Consider the following 19446-nt stretch of genomic DNA (forward strand, 5'->3'; position numbering starts at 1 on the left):
TCATGTGCACTACGGTGTGCTTTTTTACAATGTCATTTTTGTCTTGAGGTTTTGGACTTTTCTGGATAGTTGAGTTGCATCCAACTCCATTACCAACTTTTGAATCGCCTCAAAAGTGTAACGAAGCCGTGATGGGTAAGTCATGTTGAGAGAGTAAAATAGTCCAAAGAGCATGGCTGTTGCAAGTGCCACATTGTCCAGATCCTGGAGAATGACCACACCCTCAATGATGACGCCAACATCTGAAATATCAGCGTCTGGTCCATCTCTGGCGATGTAGATGCCCACTGTTGTTCTCTCAATGCTACTCAGTGTCGTGGCCTCAGTCAGGTCCTGGTGAAAAAAAACAACATTTGCCTAAGAATCTGGATAACTTGATTGCATAAATTTTAATGCTGTAGCATACAGGTGGAACTTGAAAAATTTAAATAACATACAAAATTCCATTTATTTTAGTAATTAGTGTGAATGCTGGAAGGCATTGTATGTTTTCATGTTTATCTTTATTTTTTTCTTTTATTATTTTATCTTCAGTACGTTTTTCAGCATCTAACTGTTCTACAATTTTCCACCGATTTCAAAAATTTATAAATCAAAACGTGCGGCTTGTTCAGAACAATGGAGCTATGACTTTTGGTATTGATATTTCTGTAAATTATTAAACTTTTGGCACCCTTTACAGCCCCACTGAAATACATTAAAATCTCTTCAAATTCCTTCAACCTACTTTGCTATTCAACTACTTCAGCATACTTCAACTTACAACCTTCATTCAACTTTTAAACAAGTCACAAGACATTCAGCTATTGTGGTATGATTAAGCATTTTGATATCTTTTACGGGTTTCAATAAAAATCACAGTTTTAGAAGTGTAGAAATCAGAAGTTTTAGAAACTTTTCAGCTCTCACACAAAAAAGCTAAAAAAAAAAATGAATGGAAAAGATAGGGAGGAGATGTGGACTTTGTGTGCTTCTGGAACCCATAGCAGGAGAGGTCAGACCATCTGAAAGCAGACAAAAATCCCTGCCTTTTGGTGTAATTTGTGAGTTTATCATGAATGGTGTGGAAGCAGGAAGGAGTCGTTCCCTCTACCAAAGTTGAATCTGGAGAAAACCACACTCTAGCCACAGAGGAATCTCATTTTTAATGCTCAAATAAGCCAAAATAAGTCTCTGCACCCTAACCATTTATGATACACACACAAATTATACTTCACACAGTGGGGATTTTTTTGTCAGCTACACAACAGTGTGAGACAGCCATAAAAGCTAGACAAATGACAGTTACAATGTGGCCTGAGGAGGACTGGTCAGTGAAAACTCTCAAACTTTCATTCAAAAAATCAGCTAGTTTCTTCAGCGGCTAAAGTACAACATGTTCACATCGTATCTCCCAAACAGAAGATTGTAGAAAGCTGAAAATTTACATGAATCAGCTCCAAAGTCTTCTGTCACCTACAGTTTAAGAATAATTTTGATAGCTGTTATAATTTTTAAACGGCGGCTTCCTCTTTGGGACCATGTATTCATCCATCTTGCCTGTATTAAGCTGTGTGTCAGGTGATATTCCATATAAGGGCGTGTGTATCCTGTTCTTACATGCATTGGGGCCTTGTGCTGTAACGAGGCTGTGTCTGTCTCTCATTCAACTGTCTGTCTGTCCACATGTCTCTTCATTCATCTGTCCCTCATTCATGTCTCTTCATTCATCTCTGTCTGTCAGTGTGTCTCTCAATCATCATCTGTCTGTCCGTCACACATTCATCATCTGTCTGTCCGTATGTCTCTCAACAATCTCAATCTTTTGTTTCTTGTATGAAAATACACAATTTAAACCAGTCAGAAATTCAGACACCAACCTGTTAGCTAGCAGGCTTCTGTCAATATGGAGTATCACTGAGTATGCATGTTCAAATTTTGCAAAGCTACAATCAACTTCAGAAACACTCACCTTGTACTCCTGCACCAAGTCATCTGGATTCTCATTTAGATAGATGCAGAGACCTTTGATGAGAGACTCCCTTCGAGCATCAGTGTCATCCTTAAGGATTATAAAAAAAAAAAAGATATTGGCAAGTTGCCTGCATTTGTAGTCATAGAACCTCCAAGGCACATTACAACACAATTTAGTTACCCAGATACCCCACCAGTACCTCTGACCACCACCAGTAGCCTAAAAGGGTGAAGTGTCCATGAAACTCATTTCCAATACAGAAGAACGTGATGAAGGATAGATACTGTAAGTGAACTAGTCAGATTCATAATCTAAATTTTACCTTTTTAACTTGACGATGGCTTTATAATATCCAGGTGACATAAAAATGATACATTTATTTTATTTAGTAGGCCTTTAAAGCATGAAAAAAAAAAGACAGGAACAATTCAGTGAAATTCGTTCTTTCATAAAAAGATTAAGCATGAATGTTCCATATGAATGTTACTGTACTTGAAAAATTGCTTACGCTCATCATGGCAGCCATAGATCTCAGCTTTTTGCCCTGCTCCCCAGATCGCTTTGCAAACACTCTCAGCAGATTCTCAGAAATAATGTCCAGCTGTGACAGAAATCTCGACTGTAGAGGCATGGTGGTGATGCGTTTGAACTCTGCATTTATCTGAAAGACATGAGACCAGTTTAATTAGTAGCACAGCCGACATACTCTAGAATACATTTCTAACATTAAAGGTTGAACATGGAACAAGAACACCAAAGCGTCAGTGTCGCGGCTGTAGTTGTAATAACAGCTTATGAGCTCATGAGAAAATTCACAATTTGTGTGCATTTTGATATTATGAACATTTTTTTTTTAATTAGGAACAATCTGTTGTAGGCTTCAATCTAAACACATTCTGGTTTTAGATCTTTAATGGTATCTCCTCTTTAGAGAAGGCTAACAACATATTCTGTTCAGAAGCAGCTGCTTGGCTTGAGCCCGATAATTTTCACAGTGCCTGCCTTGTCTGGTTGACAAACCTGGTGTTGTGTCCGATATAATATTTGATTTAATAAAACTATAGCTTTTAAAGGAAGTACTGAACCTTCATTCAGCACAATTCCATATTCAACCTTTAAAACCACAACTGCCTGCCATACGTGCCTGCCAAGATCAATTGCAGGAAATGTGTTATTTTACCTCATCACTTGTGCTTGGTTTTTCAATCAGCACCTGAGTCTCTCAGTTTTGGGGCACATTCTAATAAAGTTAAGCATTACCATTACACAATAATGTATTTGGCAAAACCAATCGATGCATTTTTACATTACCTCTACTGCCTGAAAAAGAGCTGGCCATCTCTCTTGTAGATCGCTGATCATGGGAGCATCATAGATTATTTCTTGTCTTCTTAATGCAAATGTTTTCTTCATTTTTTCTCCTACTGTTTGTCGGTTGTTACGCTTCTTCAAATCTGAAAGAAGTTCGACCCTCATCTGCTCAAGGGACTGGTCACTTTCTCCGGGTGGAAAAGAGGGGCAGTAATCCACCTCTCCCCTCTTTGGTCCCATTTTCTTTGAAAGCCGCATTGGCCCTAGCAAGCTTAACTTCTGCATCATATGTGAAATGGGGAACACAGAACAAATCAGGCCATGAAGACCGTGATGATGTTGACTCTCCAGATGAAAGAATTATAGTGCTGTCACTTGACCTGGATGAGGTGTAACCAGGTGAACTACTTGATGGAAAAGAAACGTCTTCAGCTTGGTCTTGAGGTTGGCAGGATGAGTAGACAACTTTGATTGTTGCTTTGTTTTCTATTTCCTCCATTGAAGTTAAGTTCACAAACTCGTTGCCAAAAAGCACATCCATGAACTGGAGTCTAAAAGGTTCTGTTATATTACACTGAGTCTTTACTTCAGTCTCCAGTTCAGCTACAGTTGAAGGCAGACCAGCGGCAATCATGACCCTCTGACTGCTGTCTGGTCCAAGGATGACCCGAAGAATGGCAGCTTGAGTTGTCATGGTCCCACTTCACTGTCTGTTACCAAATGAGAAAATGGAATTATAATCAGTTCTATAATAAGACAATCTTTATCATCAAATTCCGTCTTCTTGTTATAAATTTAATATGGTTGAGTTGACTAAAGTCTGAAAAATATGTGAATATCAACTTGTCAAAGGTGTATGACCATTTTAGGCAATAAACACAAAATTACACTCTTGGTGTGTCCAGGGTTTCCCAAGGATATTAGTATGTGTGAACATAAACAGAAGACAAATGAATGAGGAGCAAGACTGAGAAAGGAAAATTGAATTAACAAAGGGGGAACACAAGGAAAATTAGATGGGGAGGGGCTGAAAAGCTGCAAAAGAGAACAAAAGGTCCATAGCATGTCAATATAAAAAATATTTAAAACAATAGCTTTATTTTGAATTGTTTTTATATGTGAACCCCGGGCCTCCATTTAAAGACTATGCGCCAAGGGCACAATGACTATTAAAATCTTACCCAAAGACACAGATTGATCTCTTCAAGGTCACCATCCGTACACCATCAACAACATAGGCAGCCAGCGGATACTCATCAAGCAGTTCAGAGACTTCCACAAGAGTGAGTTCTCGTGCCGGAGATGGAGTCAGCTGAAAGGCTCCATAATGCTCACAAAACCATCCACACAGCAATTTCAACACAAAAAATAATTTCTGCTGCACAATACATATTTGATGTATTTCCCCAAATTCAGGCAAACCACCAACAGATCCATATGCCACTACCATGCCTGGTCTGTACTGCATTCCCTTGCTCCAAACATTTTTTGCAATGTTTATTTCAGATACTTCAGGATTTCTCTGTTTAACAGCTTGAGCTAGCTCATCTTTCAATATTTGTAATGGGACAGTGGATACATCTGACACATCCAACACTGGTTTATCAATGTCTAAAGATGACAAGTGAAAACCAATCATAAACTGATGTTTTACAGCCAGAGTCAATGGAATGTTTTTGAAGCAATTGGTGTGTTTCACTACTTTTTTAAAGAAACTGTGCTTTGCCTCAAATCTGAGGGTCCAAAGTCTCACAAGAGGCCCAAAACACTTGATCAGTTCTGGGTAATGTTCTACGTAGTGGTGTTTGGGCAGCAGCTTTTTGTTGGGAAACACTTCTTTAAACCTCTGTCTATGATCTGTAATTTTGCTCTCAAGGTAAGCAAGAGACTCGTCAGTGTGAACTGGGGCAACAACAAGCTCAACAATCTGTTTTAGATCCAACAACACCTGCCACACTGGCTCATTTTGGGGAATCTTGGGGCCAATAAGAAATGGGAGCAATCTTAACAAGCACCAATTCTCATGAGCATTACCCCCTATGGTTTTCCTGTTAGAGAGGTTTTGTGGCAAAGTGTGAGGCTTGTTGGTTTTGTCTGTCCACTTGTACGGAAAATTTAGAATGGAATGGTTTATATCATCCAATGTGATATACTTCTTTGAAATCAGTAATGTGAGACAATGTGCTATTTCAACAGGCACAATGCCTTCAAAAAGGTCATGAGCGATGTCAGGAGGATAACCACAGACAACATGAAAATGAGAAAGTGTGCTGGTAAAAGGACAGCCTCTTTTAACTCCAAAAGAGCTGCAACCACTATCTAGGGCTGCTTTGACATGGGTTTCATGTGTTTCTTTAGTTCGAAGGCTGAAAATTCCTGACCTGACCTCATGCAACTGAACGTCTGAAGCTGGTGCTGTACAAAAACGACAAATGAAGGGACCTGTAAAGTTCTCAACAAAACCTGCTATTCCATGTGCTCCCAAATTGTCAGCAACAATAGTCTGCACTGTACCCTTTACTGATTTTTCCAGTTGTGGAACAAAAATTCCATCAACTTCTAAAGACAATAGATCATGTAAGAGGGGCTCTAAAACCTTATTATAACCAAATGACTTTACATTGTTGGTTGTGCACAAAATGGCCAGGAAAATTGATGACAAGCTTGAATGGGACCCTGGGGGGAGGTTATTCAGAACCCAATAGACAGCACAAAGTTTGTGAGTTTTGCGAGAAGTGCCCAAAGGGTTACAGACCTCAAAGTCATCAGCATACAAAGTAATAGATAAACTTAGGTCTTCCCCTGACAACAATCTATTTTCTTTACAATGTAAACCATCTTTATAGCACCTGTACAAAATTTCTTTTCCAGTCTCTTTCTCCCTCTGTGTTTTGTGATCACCAACTATCTTGTCCACAATATCTTTCCTACTCAGGAGCACCCGAAGGGACTCTAGGATGGGAATATACTGTAATGTTTTGTTCTCTCTTGCATCCAAAGTATATTCAACTGGTTCAACAACATTAAAACGTGCCTTGTAATATTGCTTTCGTTGATGTGCAGAACTCAAAATACCACCCTTCTCAATAGCCTTATTTAGAGGACTTGCAGAACACAGAGAATAAATTATATCCTCTATGACACCTCTGTCAACTTGGAGCGCATACTTCTTAAAAATGTCCACTAGAACACCTTCAGCATATAATTTTGAGAGAGAATCAGTTAAGTGGTCAAGTTCTCCCAAAAAGTCACTGATCACTTTGCTTGGTACATTGGAAATATGTTCTAATTTTAACAAAGCTGCAGCCAAACTATGAGTAATTACATCTGGAAGGTCATTTGGAGCATCAGAACTACTGCCTGGTTGAGCATTCTCATGAATGTCATCATCAAAATCAATAGCAGGAGATTCAGAGTTATCAACTGTGGCTAATACTACTATTCCAGATTTGAAATCTTTTAGTGAATAAGATCTGTGTTTCCTGCTCTTGTGGGATTTAAAAGATCCTAATATGTTTGACTCAAAATTGCAACCTAAAAACATGCAAGTTACAACCTCATTTTGCTTTAAGTGTGCATTGATATGAGTCCAGTAATCCTTCTCAGACACAAGATCCGTACAAGAACACAAATGGCAGTTAAACGTACAGCCCCCTGACTGATGACTAGGTTTACTTGCATGACATCTATTCAAATGAGTGTGTAGTGCATTCCATGTCCGAAAAATGCATGGACAGCCTGTGTGCACACACGGAATACGATTTATATTTACGTACTTGTTATGTGTCAATCGATAATGCCTCAGAATACAAGACCGACTTGGAAAAACTGAGGGGCAGACCTTGCATTTCCACATTCACTCTGACACTGGAGAATTCAAAGACCCATTCACTGTAATAAAGAGGGAAAAGAAAGATTAATGTATATTAAGGACCACATATTTTCATATTTAATTAATTCAAAGTAAAATCACATAGAGAACAATGGACCCCTGGGAAACTGCAAGACTGTTTTAAAAATAGCACAACTCACAACTTAGTAAACTTTAAATGTAAACATTTCAGTACACTGCATTACTATAAACATGCCAATGAAACACAGCAATTATTGCAATAATGTCCTTATTTTGCCATCAAATTAATTTGGTGCATCAAACGGGTAGCCAAATTTATTAGTTTTTTTTATATGTATTTCATACATATTCTAACGATATTTATTAACCTCTCTGTATGCAAAAATGTAACGTGAATGGATAATAAAAAATAGCAAATAAATTAAAAAAGTAATGACAGTTGAATTTTCCTAAAACAGTGCTTTATTTCTGAAGAACAAAGTATTTTTTGCGGTTTTACATCTCTACCTCGGAACTCTGCCCGCGCGGCACTTGTTCACAACAAGGGGGAGGGGGGAGGGGATAAGAAAATGCCACTGATGCCAGTAAAAGTTTGTTTAATATCGAATTATTAACACAACAGTACCGTTAACCGACAATGTTACTGAACGGTCATTTTGTAAACTAATTTACATTTAAAACCAAAGAAAATTGAGTCTTTGAAAAGATATGCAAACGAGATTGAAGCAACGAGTGCAAGTTATTTGATACAGATAAAACAGCGCGAGCAAAAGTGTTCATAGCACTCAATTAAAGTTTGGATAACATGAAATGCTGACTTTCTAAACATTAGAAAACGTTTGGATGAAATTTTAGGTCTTACCGAACAAAGTGGCGTGCAGCTGCACCTTTGCTGGCGGGCCGAAGTGAATAAGATGGTATCCTTCTTCTTCCAATGATGCAAAACGCGGGCAGGGAAATCACGCGAAGTATCGCGAGATTTTACATTGCTACGCTATTCATTTGCTTTACTTAAACGTGAACGAAACAATTAAATGTACCCGCTCTGCATATCACTTAGTTTCTACATGATGCATTTACACTCAACTTTAAAACATGAGGCAATTATTTTAAAAGAAACCAAAACTATTACATAAATAAAAAGAAGGCCATGTTCTGTTTTTTCAGTGTAGCTCAGCTGTCCAATCCTGCTCCTGGAGGGCCACTGTCCTGTAAAGTTTAGCTACAACCCTAACTAAACACATCTGAACCAGCAAATCAAGGTCTTAGTAGGCATAATAGAAACTTTTAGGCAGGTGTGTTGAGGTGAGTTGAAGCTAAACTCCACAGGACAGTGGCCCTCCAGGACCAAATTTGGCGAGCCCTTTACGACATAGCCATAGAAGGGCATACCCTTAGACGCTGCAGCAGCTGTTGATGATGCTATCCCTTTCAGCCAGAGGCCTGAGTTATCCAGGAAAGCCCAATCCTAGGGCAGAACCTAATACTTAGAATCAGACGTAGTGTGATTCTTTCAAGTTATTTAATGGTAGAGGGTCTAGGCCTGTCCTGTCAAATCAAGTCACCATTCATATAGCACTTTTTACAATACATTGTTAAAGCAGCTTTACAGTATTAAACAGGAAAATAATGTGTCGATAATGCAAAAGGACAATAATAACAACCAATTTTCAGTTAATGTAAGTTCATCATTGATTCAGTAATGTCATCATCCAGCTAAGTTGACGATATTGCCGAAAATTAAGTGTCCCCAACTAAGCAAGCAAGAGGTGACAGTGGCAAGGAACTAAAACTCCATCTGTGACAAAAATGGAGAAAAAAACCTTTGGAGAATCCAGGCTCAGTCAGGGGGCCAGTTCATCTCTGGAGCTCATCTAGTTGACATGGTCAAGTAATTTGCTAGATTTTAAAGTCTGTATGGTGTTTAACCACCAGTGGTCCCTGGCGAAAAAAAAACAGCATATGTTGGTTAGGTAGTTTTGATGCTGGGATGCTGGTTAGGTATTTTTTGATGCTGGTTTAAGCTGGTCCTTAGCTGGTTTATGCTGGTTCTTTGCTGGTTTATACTGATCTTTAACTGTCAAGGACCAGCAAAAACCAGCAAAAGGACCAGCATAAACCAGCAAAGGACCAGCATAAACCAACTAAGGACCAGCATAAACCAACTAAGGACCATCATAAACCAGCAAAGGACCAGCTTAAAACAGCAACAAAACTACCTAACCAGCATCTCAGCATCAAAACCTACCTCACCAGCATATGCTGTTTTTTCAACAGGGGTCGACAATGGTATCAGTGGAATTACTTGCATTTTCAGATTCAGGTTGTTTCATTTATTTATCTGGGAAGAAAGTGACGAGAAGGCGTGCACCCTGTTTGTTTTCTTTATTTTACAAAAGCACATTGTTTTGCTGTTATTATGACTATACACAAGTCATGCTCATAGGCGACCATCTAGAGTGAGGAGAGCTTTAACAAGCTTGATCACAGGAGCAGCCTAACAGGGAGGCGAAAATATGGCCTAACAGCCTGGTATGACTGTGCATGGAGCTCCAGTAGGAGAGTCCTTGGGACTTGAATCAAGAGGAGAACTGACATGTTCCATCCGGGTACTGCAGGCTCACAGTCAACCCTTCTAAATGAAGGTAGCACTGCCAAGCCAATAAGTGCAGCCTTGGCTGCACACAGACCTCGAGGAGCAGAGTTCTTATCTCTCAAAGCCGGTGGAGAACTCCCTAGCAATATTGGAACTGACCGCAAGGTCAGGCCATTACGGAGGCCAGGAAAGGCCTATCAACCTGGAATGACTCGAGAGTGAGGTACTCAGGCACTCAGCCCTCAGAAGCGCAAGGGAGGTACAGCCAGCTCCTGCTCCCAGAGAGCGGAATGCTCAACTACCCCAACTCAAATGTGAGAGGCAACATCTCCACCTGGGGGCTCAAAAGGGCCAAGGATGCCACGCAGGCCTACACTGTTGTATAAAATTAATAGCACATTTGCAATCACTGCTAATGGTAGCTAATAGTAAATATGAAAAAATAAAAACCCATAGAGGGTTTGTTTTCATTTATTGCTTGATTTATAAGGCTATTCTAACAGACTTCTAATAGGCTTCATCGCACAGTGAATGCTTTTAGACCCTAAATAGATGTTTTTTTTGTTTTTGCAAAGTCCACAACATACTATCTACTGTCACCTGTCAGTACCGTCTCTCAAGGAAATATCATACCTTCTGTTGTCTTCTTTTTAAAGAAGTTCAAAAGTTAAGCTTAAACCATTTTGCACAAAAATTACAAAAAACTTTAAAAACGCAGTTTGTTACAGGAGTTCTGACTGGCCATTCACCGTTATTTACTTATTAAATTATTATAGAGAATGTAAATATTTCATTTGCATGATAAGTTTTGCACAGTACACATGGTATTCTCTGGGGTTCTGAAAAAAAAACTATTCAAATTTTGTCTGATTCTGAGAAAATTGGCTCAGATGATTACTGGACTGAACCACACTAAATATTTTATTTTGTCCCATTCCTCCATTCAAATGTTACAATGGCATTTTTGCCTTCCCCTTTTTTATTAGTCTGATGTATTCCATTTTTCATAATTGTTAAAAGTATCAATAAATGTAACAGAAGTCTGCAATTTACACACTTTGCAATGTGACAAAACAAAATGCAGATTTTTAAAAACAAGTGCAGATATTGCAAATAATTTGTTTCCTTACTTTTATTATGAAAGAAAATGATATCACCTTGTATTACTAAATTTTGTGTGTGCCCATTTTTTTTGTTAATGATGATTATTGCTTACATAGAGCAAACATTTGAGCAGTGTAACTCATGATTGCTGGTTATTTCCATTTTTGTGGTAATTTTTCCCATCATTTGCTCAAAGCATCATGGGAAGTAATATAAAAAAGCAATTAGATGCTATTTACACTAAGTATAAACAGCAGTGGATTCTATTTGCATCAAGTGAAAATAGCAGTATTTTCTGTGCGATATGCTATTTACACTAAGTGCAAATAGCGATATATTCTATTTACACTATATAAAAATAGAGGTATTTTCTGCCATTTATGCTACTTATAAAAATAGTGGCAAATATCTGCACCTCAGTATTGTAGTACATTATGAAAGAGTATGCAATACATTGCAGATATGCTCACTGAATATAAACCTAACAGACAACTCAGATCACTAGGATCGAGTCAATTAGTAATATCAAGGGTTCACACAAAACAAGGGGAATCCGCTTTTAGCCATTATGCCGCCCACAGTTGGAATCAGCTTCCAGAAGAGATCAGATGTGCTAATACATTAGCCACATTTAAATGCAGACTCAAAACTCATCTGTTCAGTTGTGCATTTATTGAATGAGCACTGTGCTACGTCCGAACAGATTGCATTACTTTATGTATAATCATTTTACTGTATTAATTAATTTTAAATCATTTTTTAAAAATCATCTTAAATGTTCTTAAATTTTGTTTTTATTGTTGTGATTATTATAAATTTGTATGATTTTTATGCTATTATGATTTTAATTCCTTTTATGTACAGCACTTTGAATTACCATTGTGTATGAAATGTGCTATATAAATAAACTTGCCTTGCCTTGCCTTGCCTTGCCTTGCAATAATATTTTGAGTGTAAATTATCATTTTTATCAGAATTATTTGTCCCACTTTAAATTAGGTGGCCTTAACTACTATGTGCTTACATTTAAATTAATTATTTGATACAATATACTTATTGTGTACATACATGTTTTTACATTGTACTCATAGATTTTTTTTAAAACCTATATGTAATTACATTTGTAATTAATTTCTGCAATTACCACTGTTGACTCATCCCTTACACTTTAACCTACCCTTAAACCTACCCATACCACCAAACCTGTCCCTAACCTTACCCATATCCCACCTTAATAGAAGCAAAAGTGTTTTACAATGCAATATGACCACATATTGCACATTGTACTTATTTTTTTATGTAAGTACATAATAGTTAAGGCCACCTAATATAAATATAATATATTAAATGGATGCTGCCTTATTGAGACAATAAAACCCTTCCTACACCTATCCTAACCCTACCCGATACTTTATATTAAACTTTTTGATTATTTCCTTAATTTTGTTTAAAAATAAATGCCTTTCCAATGCGATGATATGTGAAAAGGGAGAAGAATGAGTTCAGCAAAAGGCTGATTCGCTCACATCATAAAGAATGCATTAAGCACTTTATCATCTATGCTACAGAAGCCATCAATTAGCAGCTGTTTTTTGTATTGTTGTCCAGCCCAACCACACATTGGTGGGCGGAGTTAGTGCAACAAAGCAGACTATTTGCACTTAGTGTAAATGGACACTTTGTTTTTTTATTTTGTTTGTTTTTTCATCAGACCATAACTAAAATATATAATTCTGCTTGCACCTAAACCTAATTATTTGTACTTTCCATTTTAGTATTGAATCACATGTTTACATCTTTATATTTCTCTAACGGGCTCCTTATTTTTTTGTGTTTGTGTGTGTATACAGCTAACGAACTGGCTCGGGATGCAGACATTCCCACTACCTTATTGACACATGTTGGAAGAATTACTCCTATTGTCACTCCTATAACGGGTCCTTTTCCTTCAACAACTACTGGCAGTGCTGGCACAGAGCATGGTGCAGGGGCAGCAAACACGATTATGCGAGGATTGCCTGGCAGTACTACTGTTCAAGGCATACCCGGAAATGGGACAGTCCTGGGTCTCTCAAGCAACACAACAGTTCCAGGGTTGCCAAACAACGGGGCAGTTTCAGGACATATTGGCAACACAACAGTTCCAGGGTTGCCTGGGAATGGTGTTGTTCCAAGAGTCCCAGGCAACCATGGACAGCAACTTGGCATTACCGGAATTTATCCACATTCTAGCATACCCTTCCAAAACATTACCTCTTCATATTCTGGACCACTTAACTTCCTACTGGCTAGCGATACTCGTGCTGAAGTCTTTGCAGACAGTTTCCTGTTCTGGCTGGACACAGTAGAGATGGTTCGGGTTGCAGGTCACACTCCTGTATATTTTTCAGGCTGGGCATTACCAGTTTACCTTTTCTGCTTCCTCTCCACAATGCGATTGGCCCTAACACCTCACAGTCCCCTGCTCTCACCTCTGGGTGTGGTCTTTCAGGACCTCCCCTTCCTAGTCTTGAGGATGGCATTGATTGGCATGTTTGGTTTTGTAACACCACTACTTTATGTAATGAAGAATCTGCTGGTCTGTCTGGCCTACATTTATTTCAACTTCATGACTAAACTTAGACTTTTCAACACTGAGAGGATGTTCTAATGGGACAGTTTAGGACACTAATATAGGCCTAGCAACACAACAGAATTGCAACATGTTTGTTTGTTTGCCTAGTCCACTAGGCCTGGGACAAGGCGTTATTTTAGCATAACTATTTTTTACACTTCTGTTTGGTTCACTAGTGGTGCAGAACTAACAAACTATAAATATATATATGCATAAAAAAGGTAACCAGCATTCCATTTACATGTCTTTACACAACAGTCCTTTACCATAAGGGTACATGAATAATCATGTGCTAATAGCTAAATTCATATTTAATTCATCATTTACTAATTATTATTAAAGTCATTAACTAATAATAAACTAGCAAAGGGCTGTCCTAAACTATGACTGAAGTCATATGGATTCTTGCATGAATAAGGGAAGCCCTAACTACATGCTAGTACATGTTTGATAGTTAATGCATTAATTAACATTTATGGGTAAACTAAACCAAACAGCCTCTTTAAGAAGGAATAATAAGTACTTTGAATTATCTTTTAAGATTTATTTTAATCATAATTTCAGCTTTTAACATCTGCAGTTAAACATTACTGGGTGGCGAAGGATTGGTTGATCCTCCTCATCAAGTGTAGAAAATACTAAATGCACTAATAACTGATCTTGTTTGTTTCGTGCTGTTCTCTTTCCTTTTAAACTCACCCTATTTTAACTTATACGCAGCTAAAAAAACAAAAAACAAACAAACTCAAAATCCACAAAAAACATTTTTAGAACAATTCCAAATGTTCAAACTAGAAGCACACTGCAGGTAAGGTCAGAACGTTTGCTGGGTATCAGTTCAGTCTACTCTCCATCCAGATGGAGGCTGTGATGATACTGTACCTTCGTTCTCTTTGTTTTTTTTTTGAAAAGCCACACAACATCCCTTAATTGGGCTCAATACTCTTTGGGTTAGTATGTGTGTTTTATATTAAGTCTAAACTGAATCATGAGCTGAATTTAGTAATTAAGTAGTTAACAACTAATTAATTATGATTTGGCCCCCTCAAGTAAAGTAATGGCAAAATAATGCAGTTCACAACATTTACCTATATATGTCCCCTCAGTCAATACTTAAGAATCGGTCTTAGACTTTACTGAATGTTGCTTTTAGCTTCTTTATAAAACTTTATATAACTACTCTTAGAACAGTCTTAGAAAATTGTATGACACTTAAGTCAAAGTATTAATTTCTGAGAAGTTTTATACATACAGGCCCTGATATTCATTTGGCAGTGACATCATTAAAATGGCATCTGGAAGACCGCATGGTGCTGTAGGAAAGTGAGTTTATTGCTCTTAAATATCATTTCCATTTTTCATGGTGTGCTCATGTAGGTTACGAAACACGTCATTCAGTGAAATGCCAAAAAACACTTTTAATGTTAGATTTTATGAAAAATAAGTAGATGTTGTGAATAATTGTAATTAACTGTACTGGTCAAGTTCACTGTTTGAAACAGGTGGCCATTTGGTTGCCTGCAATATTAGCTTAAGTAGAAGTTTCATCATTCAGGGTAATGGTTTTGTCATTGAGTGTAATGCTAATTCTCTGATACATCACAGTGTTGTCTATTACACTGAATGACAGTATCGATGTATAAATAATTTTAGCATCTTATTGATATTACAAGTAAATGAGGAATGATTATCATTGACAAATATGTGTTAAACTTAATAAATATTAATATTTAAATGCATTTTTGGTTTAAATGCATTATTTAATTTGTGTTGTTGATTAATTATAAATGCTAGACACTGTAAGTGTGGACCCAGTAGCTTGGCTGGCACTTTTTAAGCCAAGAACAATAACTATAAAATAACTATAACAGTAACTATGTTAGCCTACACACCAATGAACAATCGCATGTTCACTCTAAATATGTGCTGCAGGTTGGTTGTCTGCCACTTTAAATGCTCAAGCTGTTCAAAGTTGAATGGATTCTTCTGATTGGCTGTCAATACTTTTATCATTCATCAGCATCAAAAAAAAAAAAAAAAAAAAAAAATCCAACAATATAAAAGTGTAACAATGAGTCAGGCAAGAGGATCCATCTGCAGCAAGTTTATTAAAGATGAAGACATACACACAGTAGTAAACAGTAAACGTAATCCACAGATGGGCAGAATGGTCGGGGTAGGCAGCTAGAATCAGAGTCCAATAGTCAGGCAGAATGGTCAGGGCAGGTGGCTAGAATCACACACGAGGAAACAGTCCAAACAACAACAGGAATCAACACACCGAAAACGCTCAGAAATGATCACCAGTGGCAAATCAAGACTTCGCGGGGAACAACAGGAAGCAGGCCATTTTATAGGAAGTGGGTAATAGGCTACAGGTGAGGGGTCAATGGGAAATGGAGTCCGAATCAGAAGGTTAGTACTCGGGTGAAAGCTCCCTCTGATGGTGCGACAGAGATGCTGCAGGAGTCTCACTTGTAACAGAGCCCCCACCCTGTGAGCGGCTGCTTCCTCCTCCTCCGACCTCTCTCCCGGATCATCAGCGGATTTCAGCAATGAGACATAAAAAGTAGGAGAAATGCGGTAATTAGCGGGTAAGTCTAAACGAAATGAAACAGGAGTGATCTGTCTGAGAATTTTGAATGGGCCCACATACCTAGGATTGAGTTTCTTGCAAGGTAGTCTGAGTGGCAGGTCCCTGGTGGATAGCCATACCTGCTGTCCTGGAGTGTATTCTGGATTGGGGCGCCGCTGACGATTGGCCTGTTCCTCCTGACTCACTGGGAAACAGAGATGGTTGGTACCCTAGCACGCACTTGAATGGGGTTAGGCCTGTAGCGGGTTTTATAAGGGAGTTCTGTGCATATTCGGCCCACATTAAGTATCTGCTCCAGTCAGCTTGATGGTTATGGCAGTAAGTGCGGAGGAAGCGAGTAAGCTCCTGGTTAAGCCTCTCTGTCTGACCGTTGGCTTGTGGGTGGTATCCTGAGGTGAGGCTTACGTTGACGTTAAGGCTGTGGTGGATGTTGGGCATTGGCTAAATTGATCTTGGTCATGATATCCCATTGGACTGGTGTCACGAGCAGATTCTCGGGGAGAATGTTCTCTTCGTTGTTGGGCTGGTTCACTGATTCAGACATGCGGGACAATGAAACGGCTTTTGTATTCTTGGTCCCAGGTCGGGAAGTGATGGTGAAGGTGAAGCAAGTGAAGAATAGAGCCCATCTGGCCTGTCGTGAATTTAGACGTTTAGTGGAACGGAGGTATTCAAGATTTTTGTGGTCGGTTAATACCGTAAAAGGATTTTGAGCACCTTCTAGCCAGTGGCGCCATTCTTCCATGGCTGATTTCATGGCCAGTAATTCCCTGTTGCCCACGTTGTAATTGCGTTCGGCCGGGGAGAGTTTGCATGAGTAGTAGGCGCAAGGAAACATTTTGGCGGGTGAGCCGTGCCGTTGAGATAATATTGCCTCTATGCCTGTATTCGAAGCGTCTACCTCCACGATGAAGGGGAGTGAAGGGTCTGGGTGATGAAGAATGGGAGCTGTTGTGATTCTTGACTTGAGGTCTGCAAAGTCCTGGATGGCCGTGGCCAGGTGAGGTGTGGTGAGTTTCTTTTGGTCATGGAGGTCAGGGGGGGTGCGATGATACTGTAACCCCTGATGAAGCGACAATAGAAATTGGCAAAGCCAAGAAATTGTTGCAGTTCCTTAAAGGTTTGAGGTTGTGGCCATTGAGTCACTGCCCGAACCTTAGCCTCATCCATAGAAACCCCTTCATGGCTGATGATGTAGCCAAGAAACGAAATGGAGGTCTGATGGAAATCACACTTCTCAGCCTTTGCATAGAGTTGGTATTGGATGAGTCGTTGTAGGACTGCATGCACATGGAGGATATGATCCTGGAGGGAACTTGAATAAATGAGGATGTCGTCAATATACACAATTACCCAGCGGTCCAGCATATCCCGGAAGACGTCATTGACGAATGATTGGAACACGGATGGACTGTTCGCTAGCCCAAAGGGCATAACACAATATTCATAGTGGCCAGTAGAGGTGGAAAAGGCAGTTTTCCATTTGTCACCTTCACCTTGACGTAATTGTTCTTGGGCTGCTGGAACCAGTGGAAGAGGGTACCTGAATTTGATGGTGATATCGTTGAGGCCACGATAATCGATGCAGGGTCTAAGGGTACCATCCTTCTTTTTGACGAAGAAGAACCCGGCTGCTGCAGGTGAAGTGGATGGCCCTTGGAGAGTTCCTCTTCAATATATTTTTCAATGGCCTCTGACTCAGGTTGTGATAAGGGGAAGATTCTGCCTTTGGGTGGTGTGCTTCCTGGAATTAATTTGATGGCACAGTTGCTGGGTCGGTGTGGCGGACGTTGGGAAACCTTGGACTTGCTGAAAGTGACTGTCAGGTCGTGATACTCGGTGGGTAGGCCTGGGACCTCGGTGAGAGAATCAGCTCAGGTAATGGTGTTCACAGGAATGGAAGGTTTGGAAGACATGCATTGATTGTGACAGTCTGGACTCCACTGTTGAATCTCACCCTTCTTCCAGGAGATGTATGGTTTGTGCTTTCGCAGCTAGGGTAGTCTGAGGATGAGTGGATGGTTAGGAGATCGAATGACGTAGAATTTGAGAGTTTCTGAGTGCAGTGAGCCGACCTGCATTCTAATGTCCTCCGTAAGGGCGGTGATCCTTCCCTCTCCTAGGGGTCGGCCATCTAGCGCTTTGACAGCCAAATGAGAAGTGCTGGGTGTTAGAGTGAGGTGGTGTTTCTCAGCAAAATCGTAAGACAGGAAGTTTTAGGGTGCCCCAGAGTCTATCAATGCATTTACTTTTACTGACTTCTACTGACTGAATTAGGGTTAACCGCACGGGTATTCTGACACATGAAGTTGAATAGCAATGTTGAATGCCAGAACTCACTGCCTTGAAGCTAGAAGAGCCGGGTCAAATGGGGCATGTAGCCCTAAGATGACCTGGTTTCCCGCAGTAAAGGCAGAGATGGAGTTGCATGCGGTGCTCCCGCTCTTTGGGGGAAAGGCGAGTATAGCCGAGTTGCATGGGTTCGAGGTGGAGAGCAGTGGAAGAGCCTGTGGTATAGCTGGGAATACTGAGGCGTGTGGAACAATGAGATCGTATCAGATTATCTATGTGGATAGTCAATTCAATGAATTCCTCCAAACTCCTTCCCTCATCACTGCATGCAAGTTCTGTTTGTAGTTTCAAGCTCAGAACACGAAGAAAAACAGCAGTTTTAGCGTGTCCTTGACCCAAGTGGTTTGTGCGGCCTACGTTGGAGGAAGTAATCAAAGGTGGGAAATATTGACCCATCGGAGCCCCATACAGCCGTTGCCCAATCCAGAGCTTTACCGGTGAGCAATGAACAAACAAAGGAGATCCTGCTAGCTTCAGAGGGATACAGAGCGGGTTGTTGATTAACAAATATGGAACACTGAAGGAGGAATCCTTTACACTTAGTTGGATCTCCGTTAAATTTATCAGGGAAGGCTAAGCGAGGGCTCACAGATGCAGGTAAACATGATGGTGGGCTTACCGGTGTCGTGTTAGCAGCGGCGGCCGGCTGAGGGGGCGTGAGGGGGATGGCCTTTTCTTAAAGTGACAAATTCCACAATATGACAGGGTGGACAACCATTCAAGGGACATGGACAAACTTTTTTTTTTATTAAATAAAAATATTGTTTTTATTACCAAATGATCAATACACTCAAACTGAGTAATCTCTTATTTAACAAAATATTAACAGAAAAACGAAATTTTAAAATTTTATGATTTGACTATATTCTATTCTCATTCAAATTAAATGAGCAGTGCATGGGACATAGCAAATTAACCCTCTGGGGCCTGAGGGTGTTTTGAGGCCCTGAAGAAGTTTGACATGCCCTGACATTTGTTGTTTTTTCAGTATCTTAAAAACATTTTAATGGCTAAAGTCTGATTACATTGTAATCAGCACATATTGGGCTACAATAATATGTAAGCA

The 19446-nt window shown here is 39.5% G+C and overlaps 1 protein-coding gene across 1 annotated transcript in view; it reads left to right on the forward strand.

Annotated features, from left to right (window-relative positions):
- The window catches only part of LOC141331835 (transmembrane protein 236-like), a 74184-nt gene extending 59069 nt beyond the window's left edge, over window positions 1-15115 (forward strand). Inside the window, exon 4 of the mRNA XM_073836871.1 lies at window positions 12669-15115. Coding sequence (XP_073692972.1) covers window positions 12669-13468 — 800 coding nt within the window. The 3' untranslated portion in view covers window positions 13469-15115. The remainder of the gene's footprint in view (window positions 1-12668) is intronic.
- Window positions 15116-19446: the final 4331 nt, after the last annotated feature.

Source organism: Garra rufa, chromosome 3 (assembly GCF_049309525.1).
Source record: "Garra rufa chromosome 3, GarRuf1.0, whole genome shotgun sequence".
Taxonomy (NCBI): domain Eukaryota; kingdom Metazoa; phylum Chordata; class Actinopteri; order Cypriniformes; family Cyprinidae; genus Garra; species Garra rufa.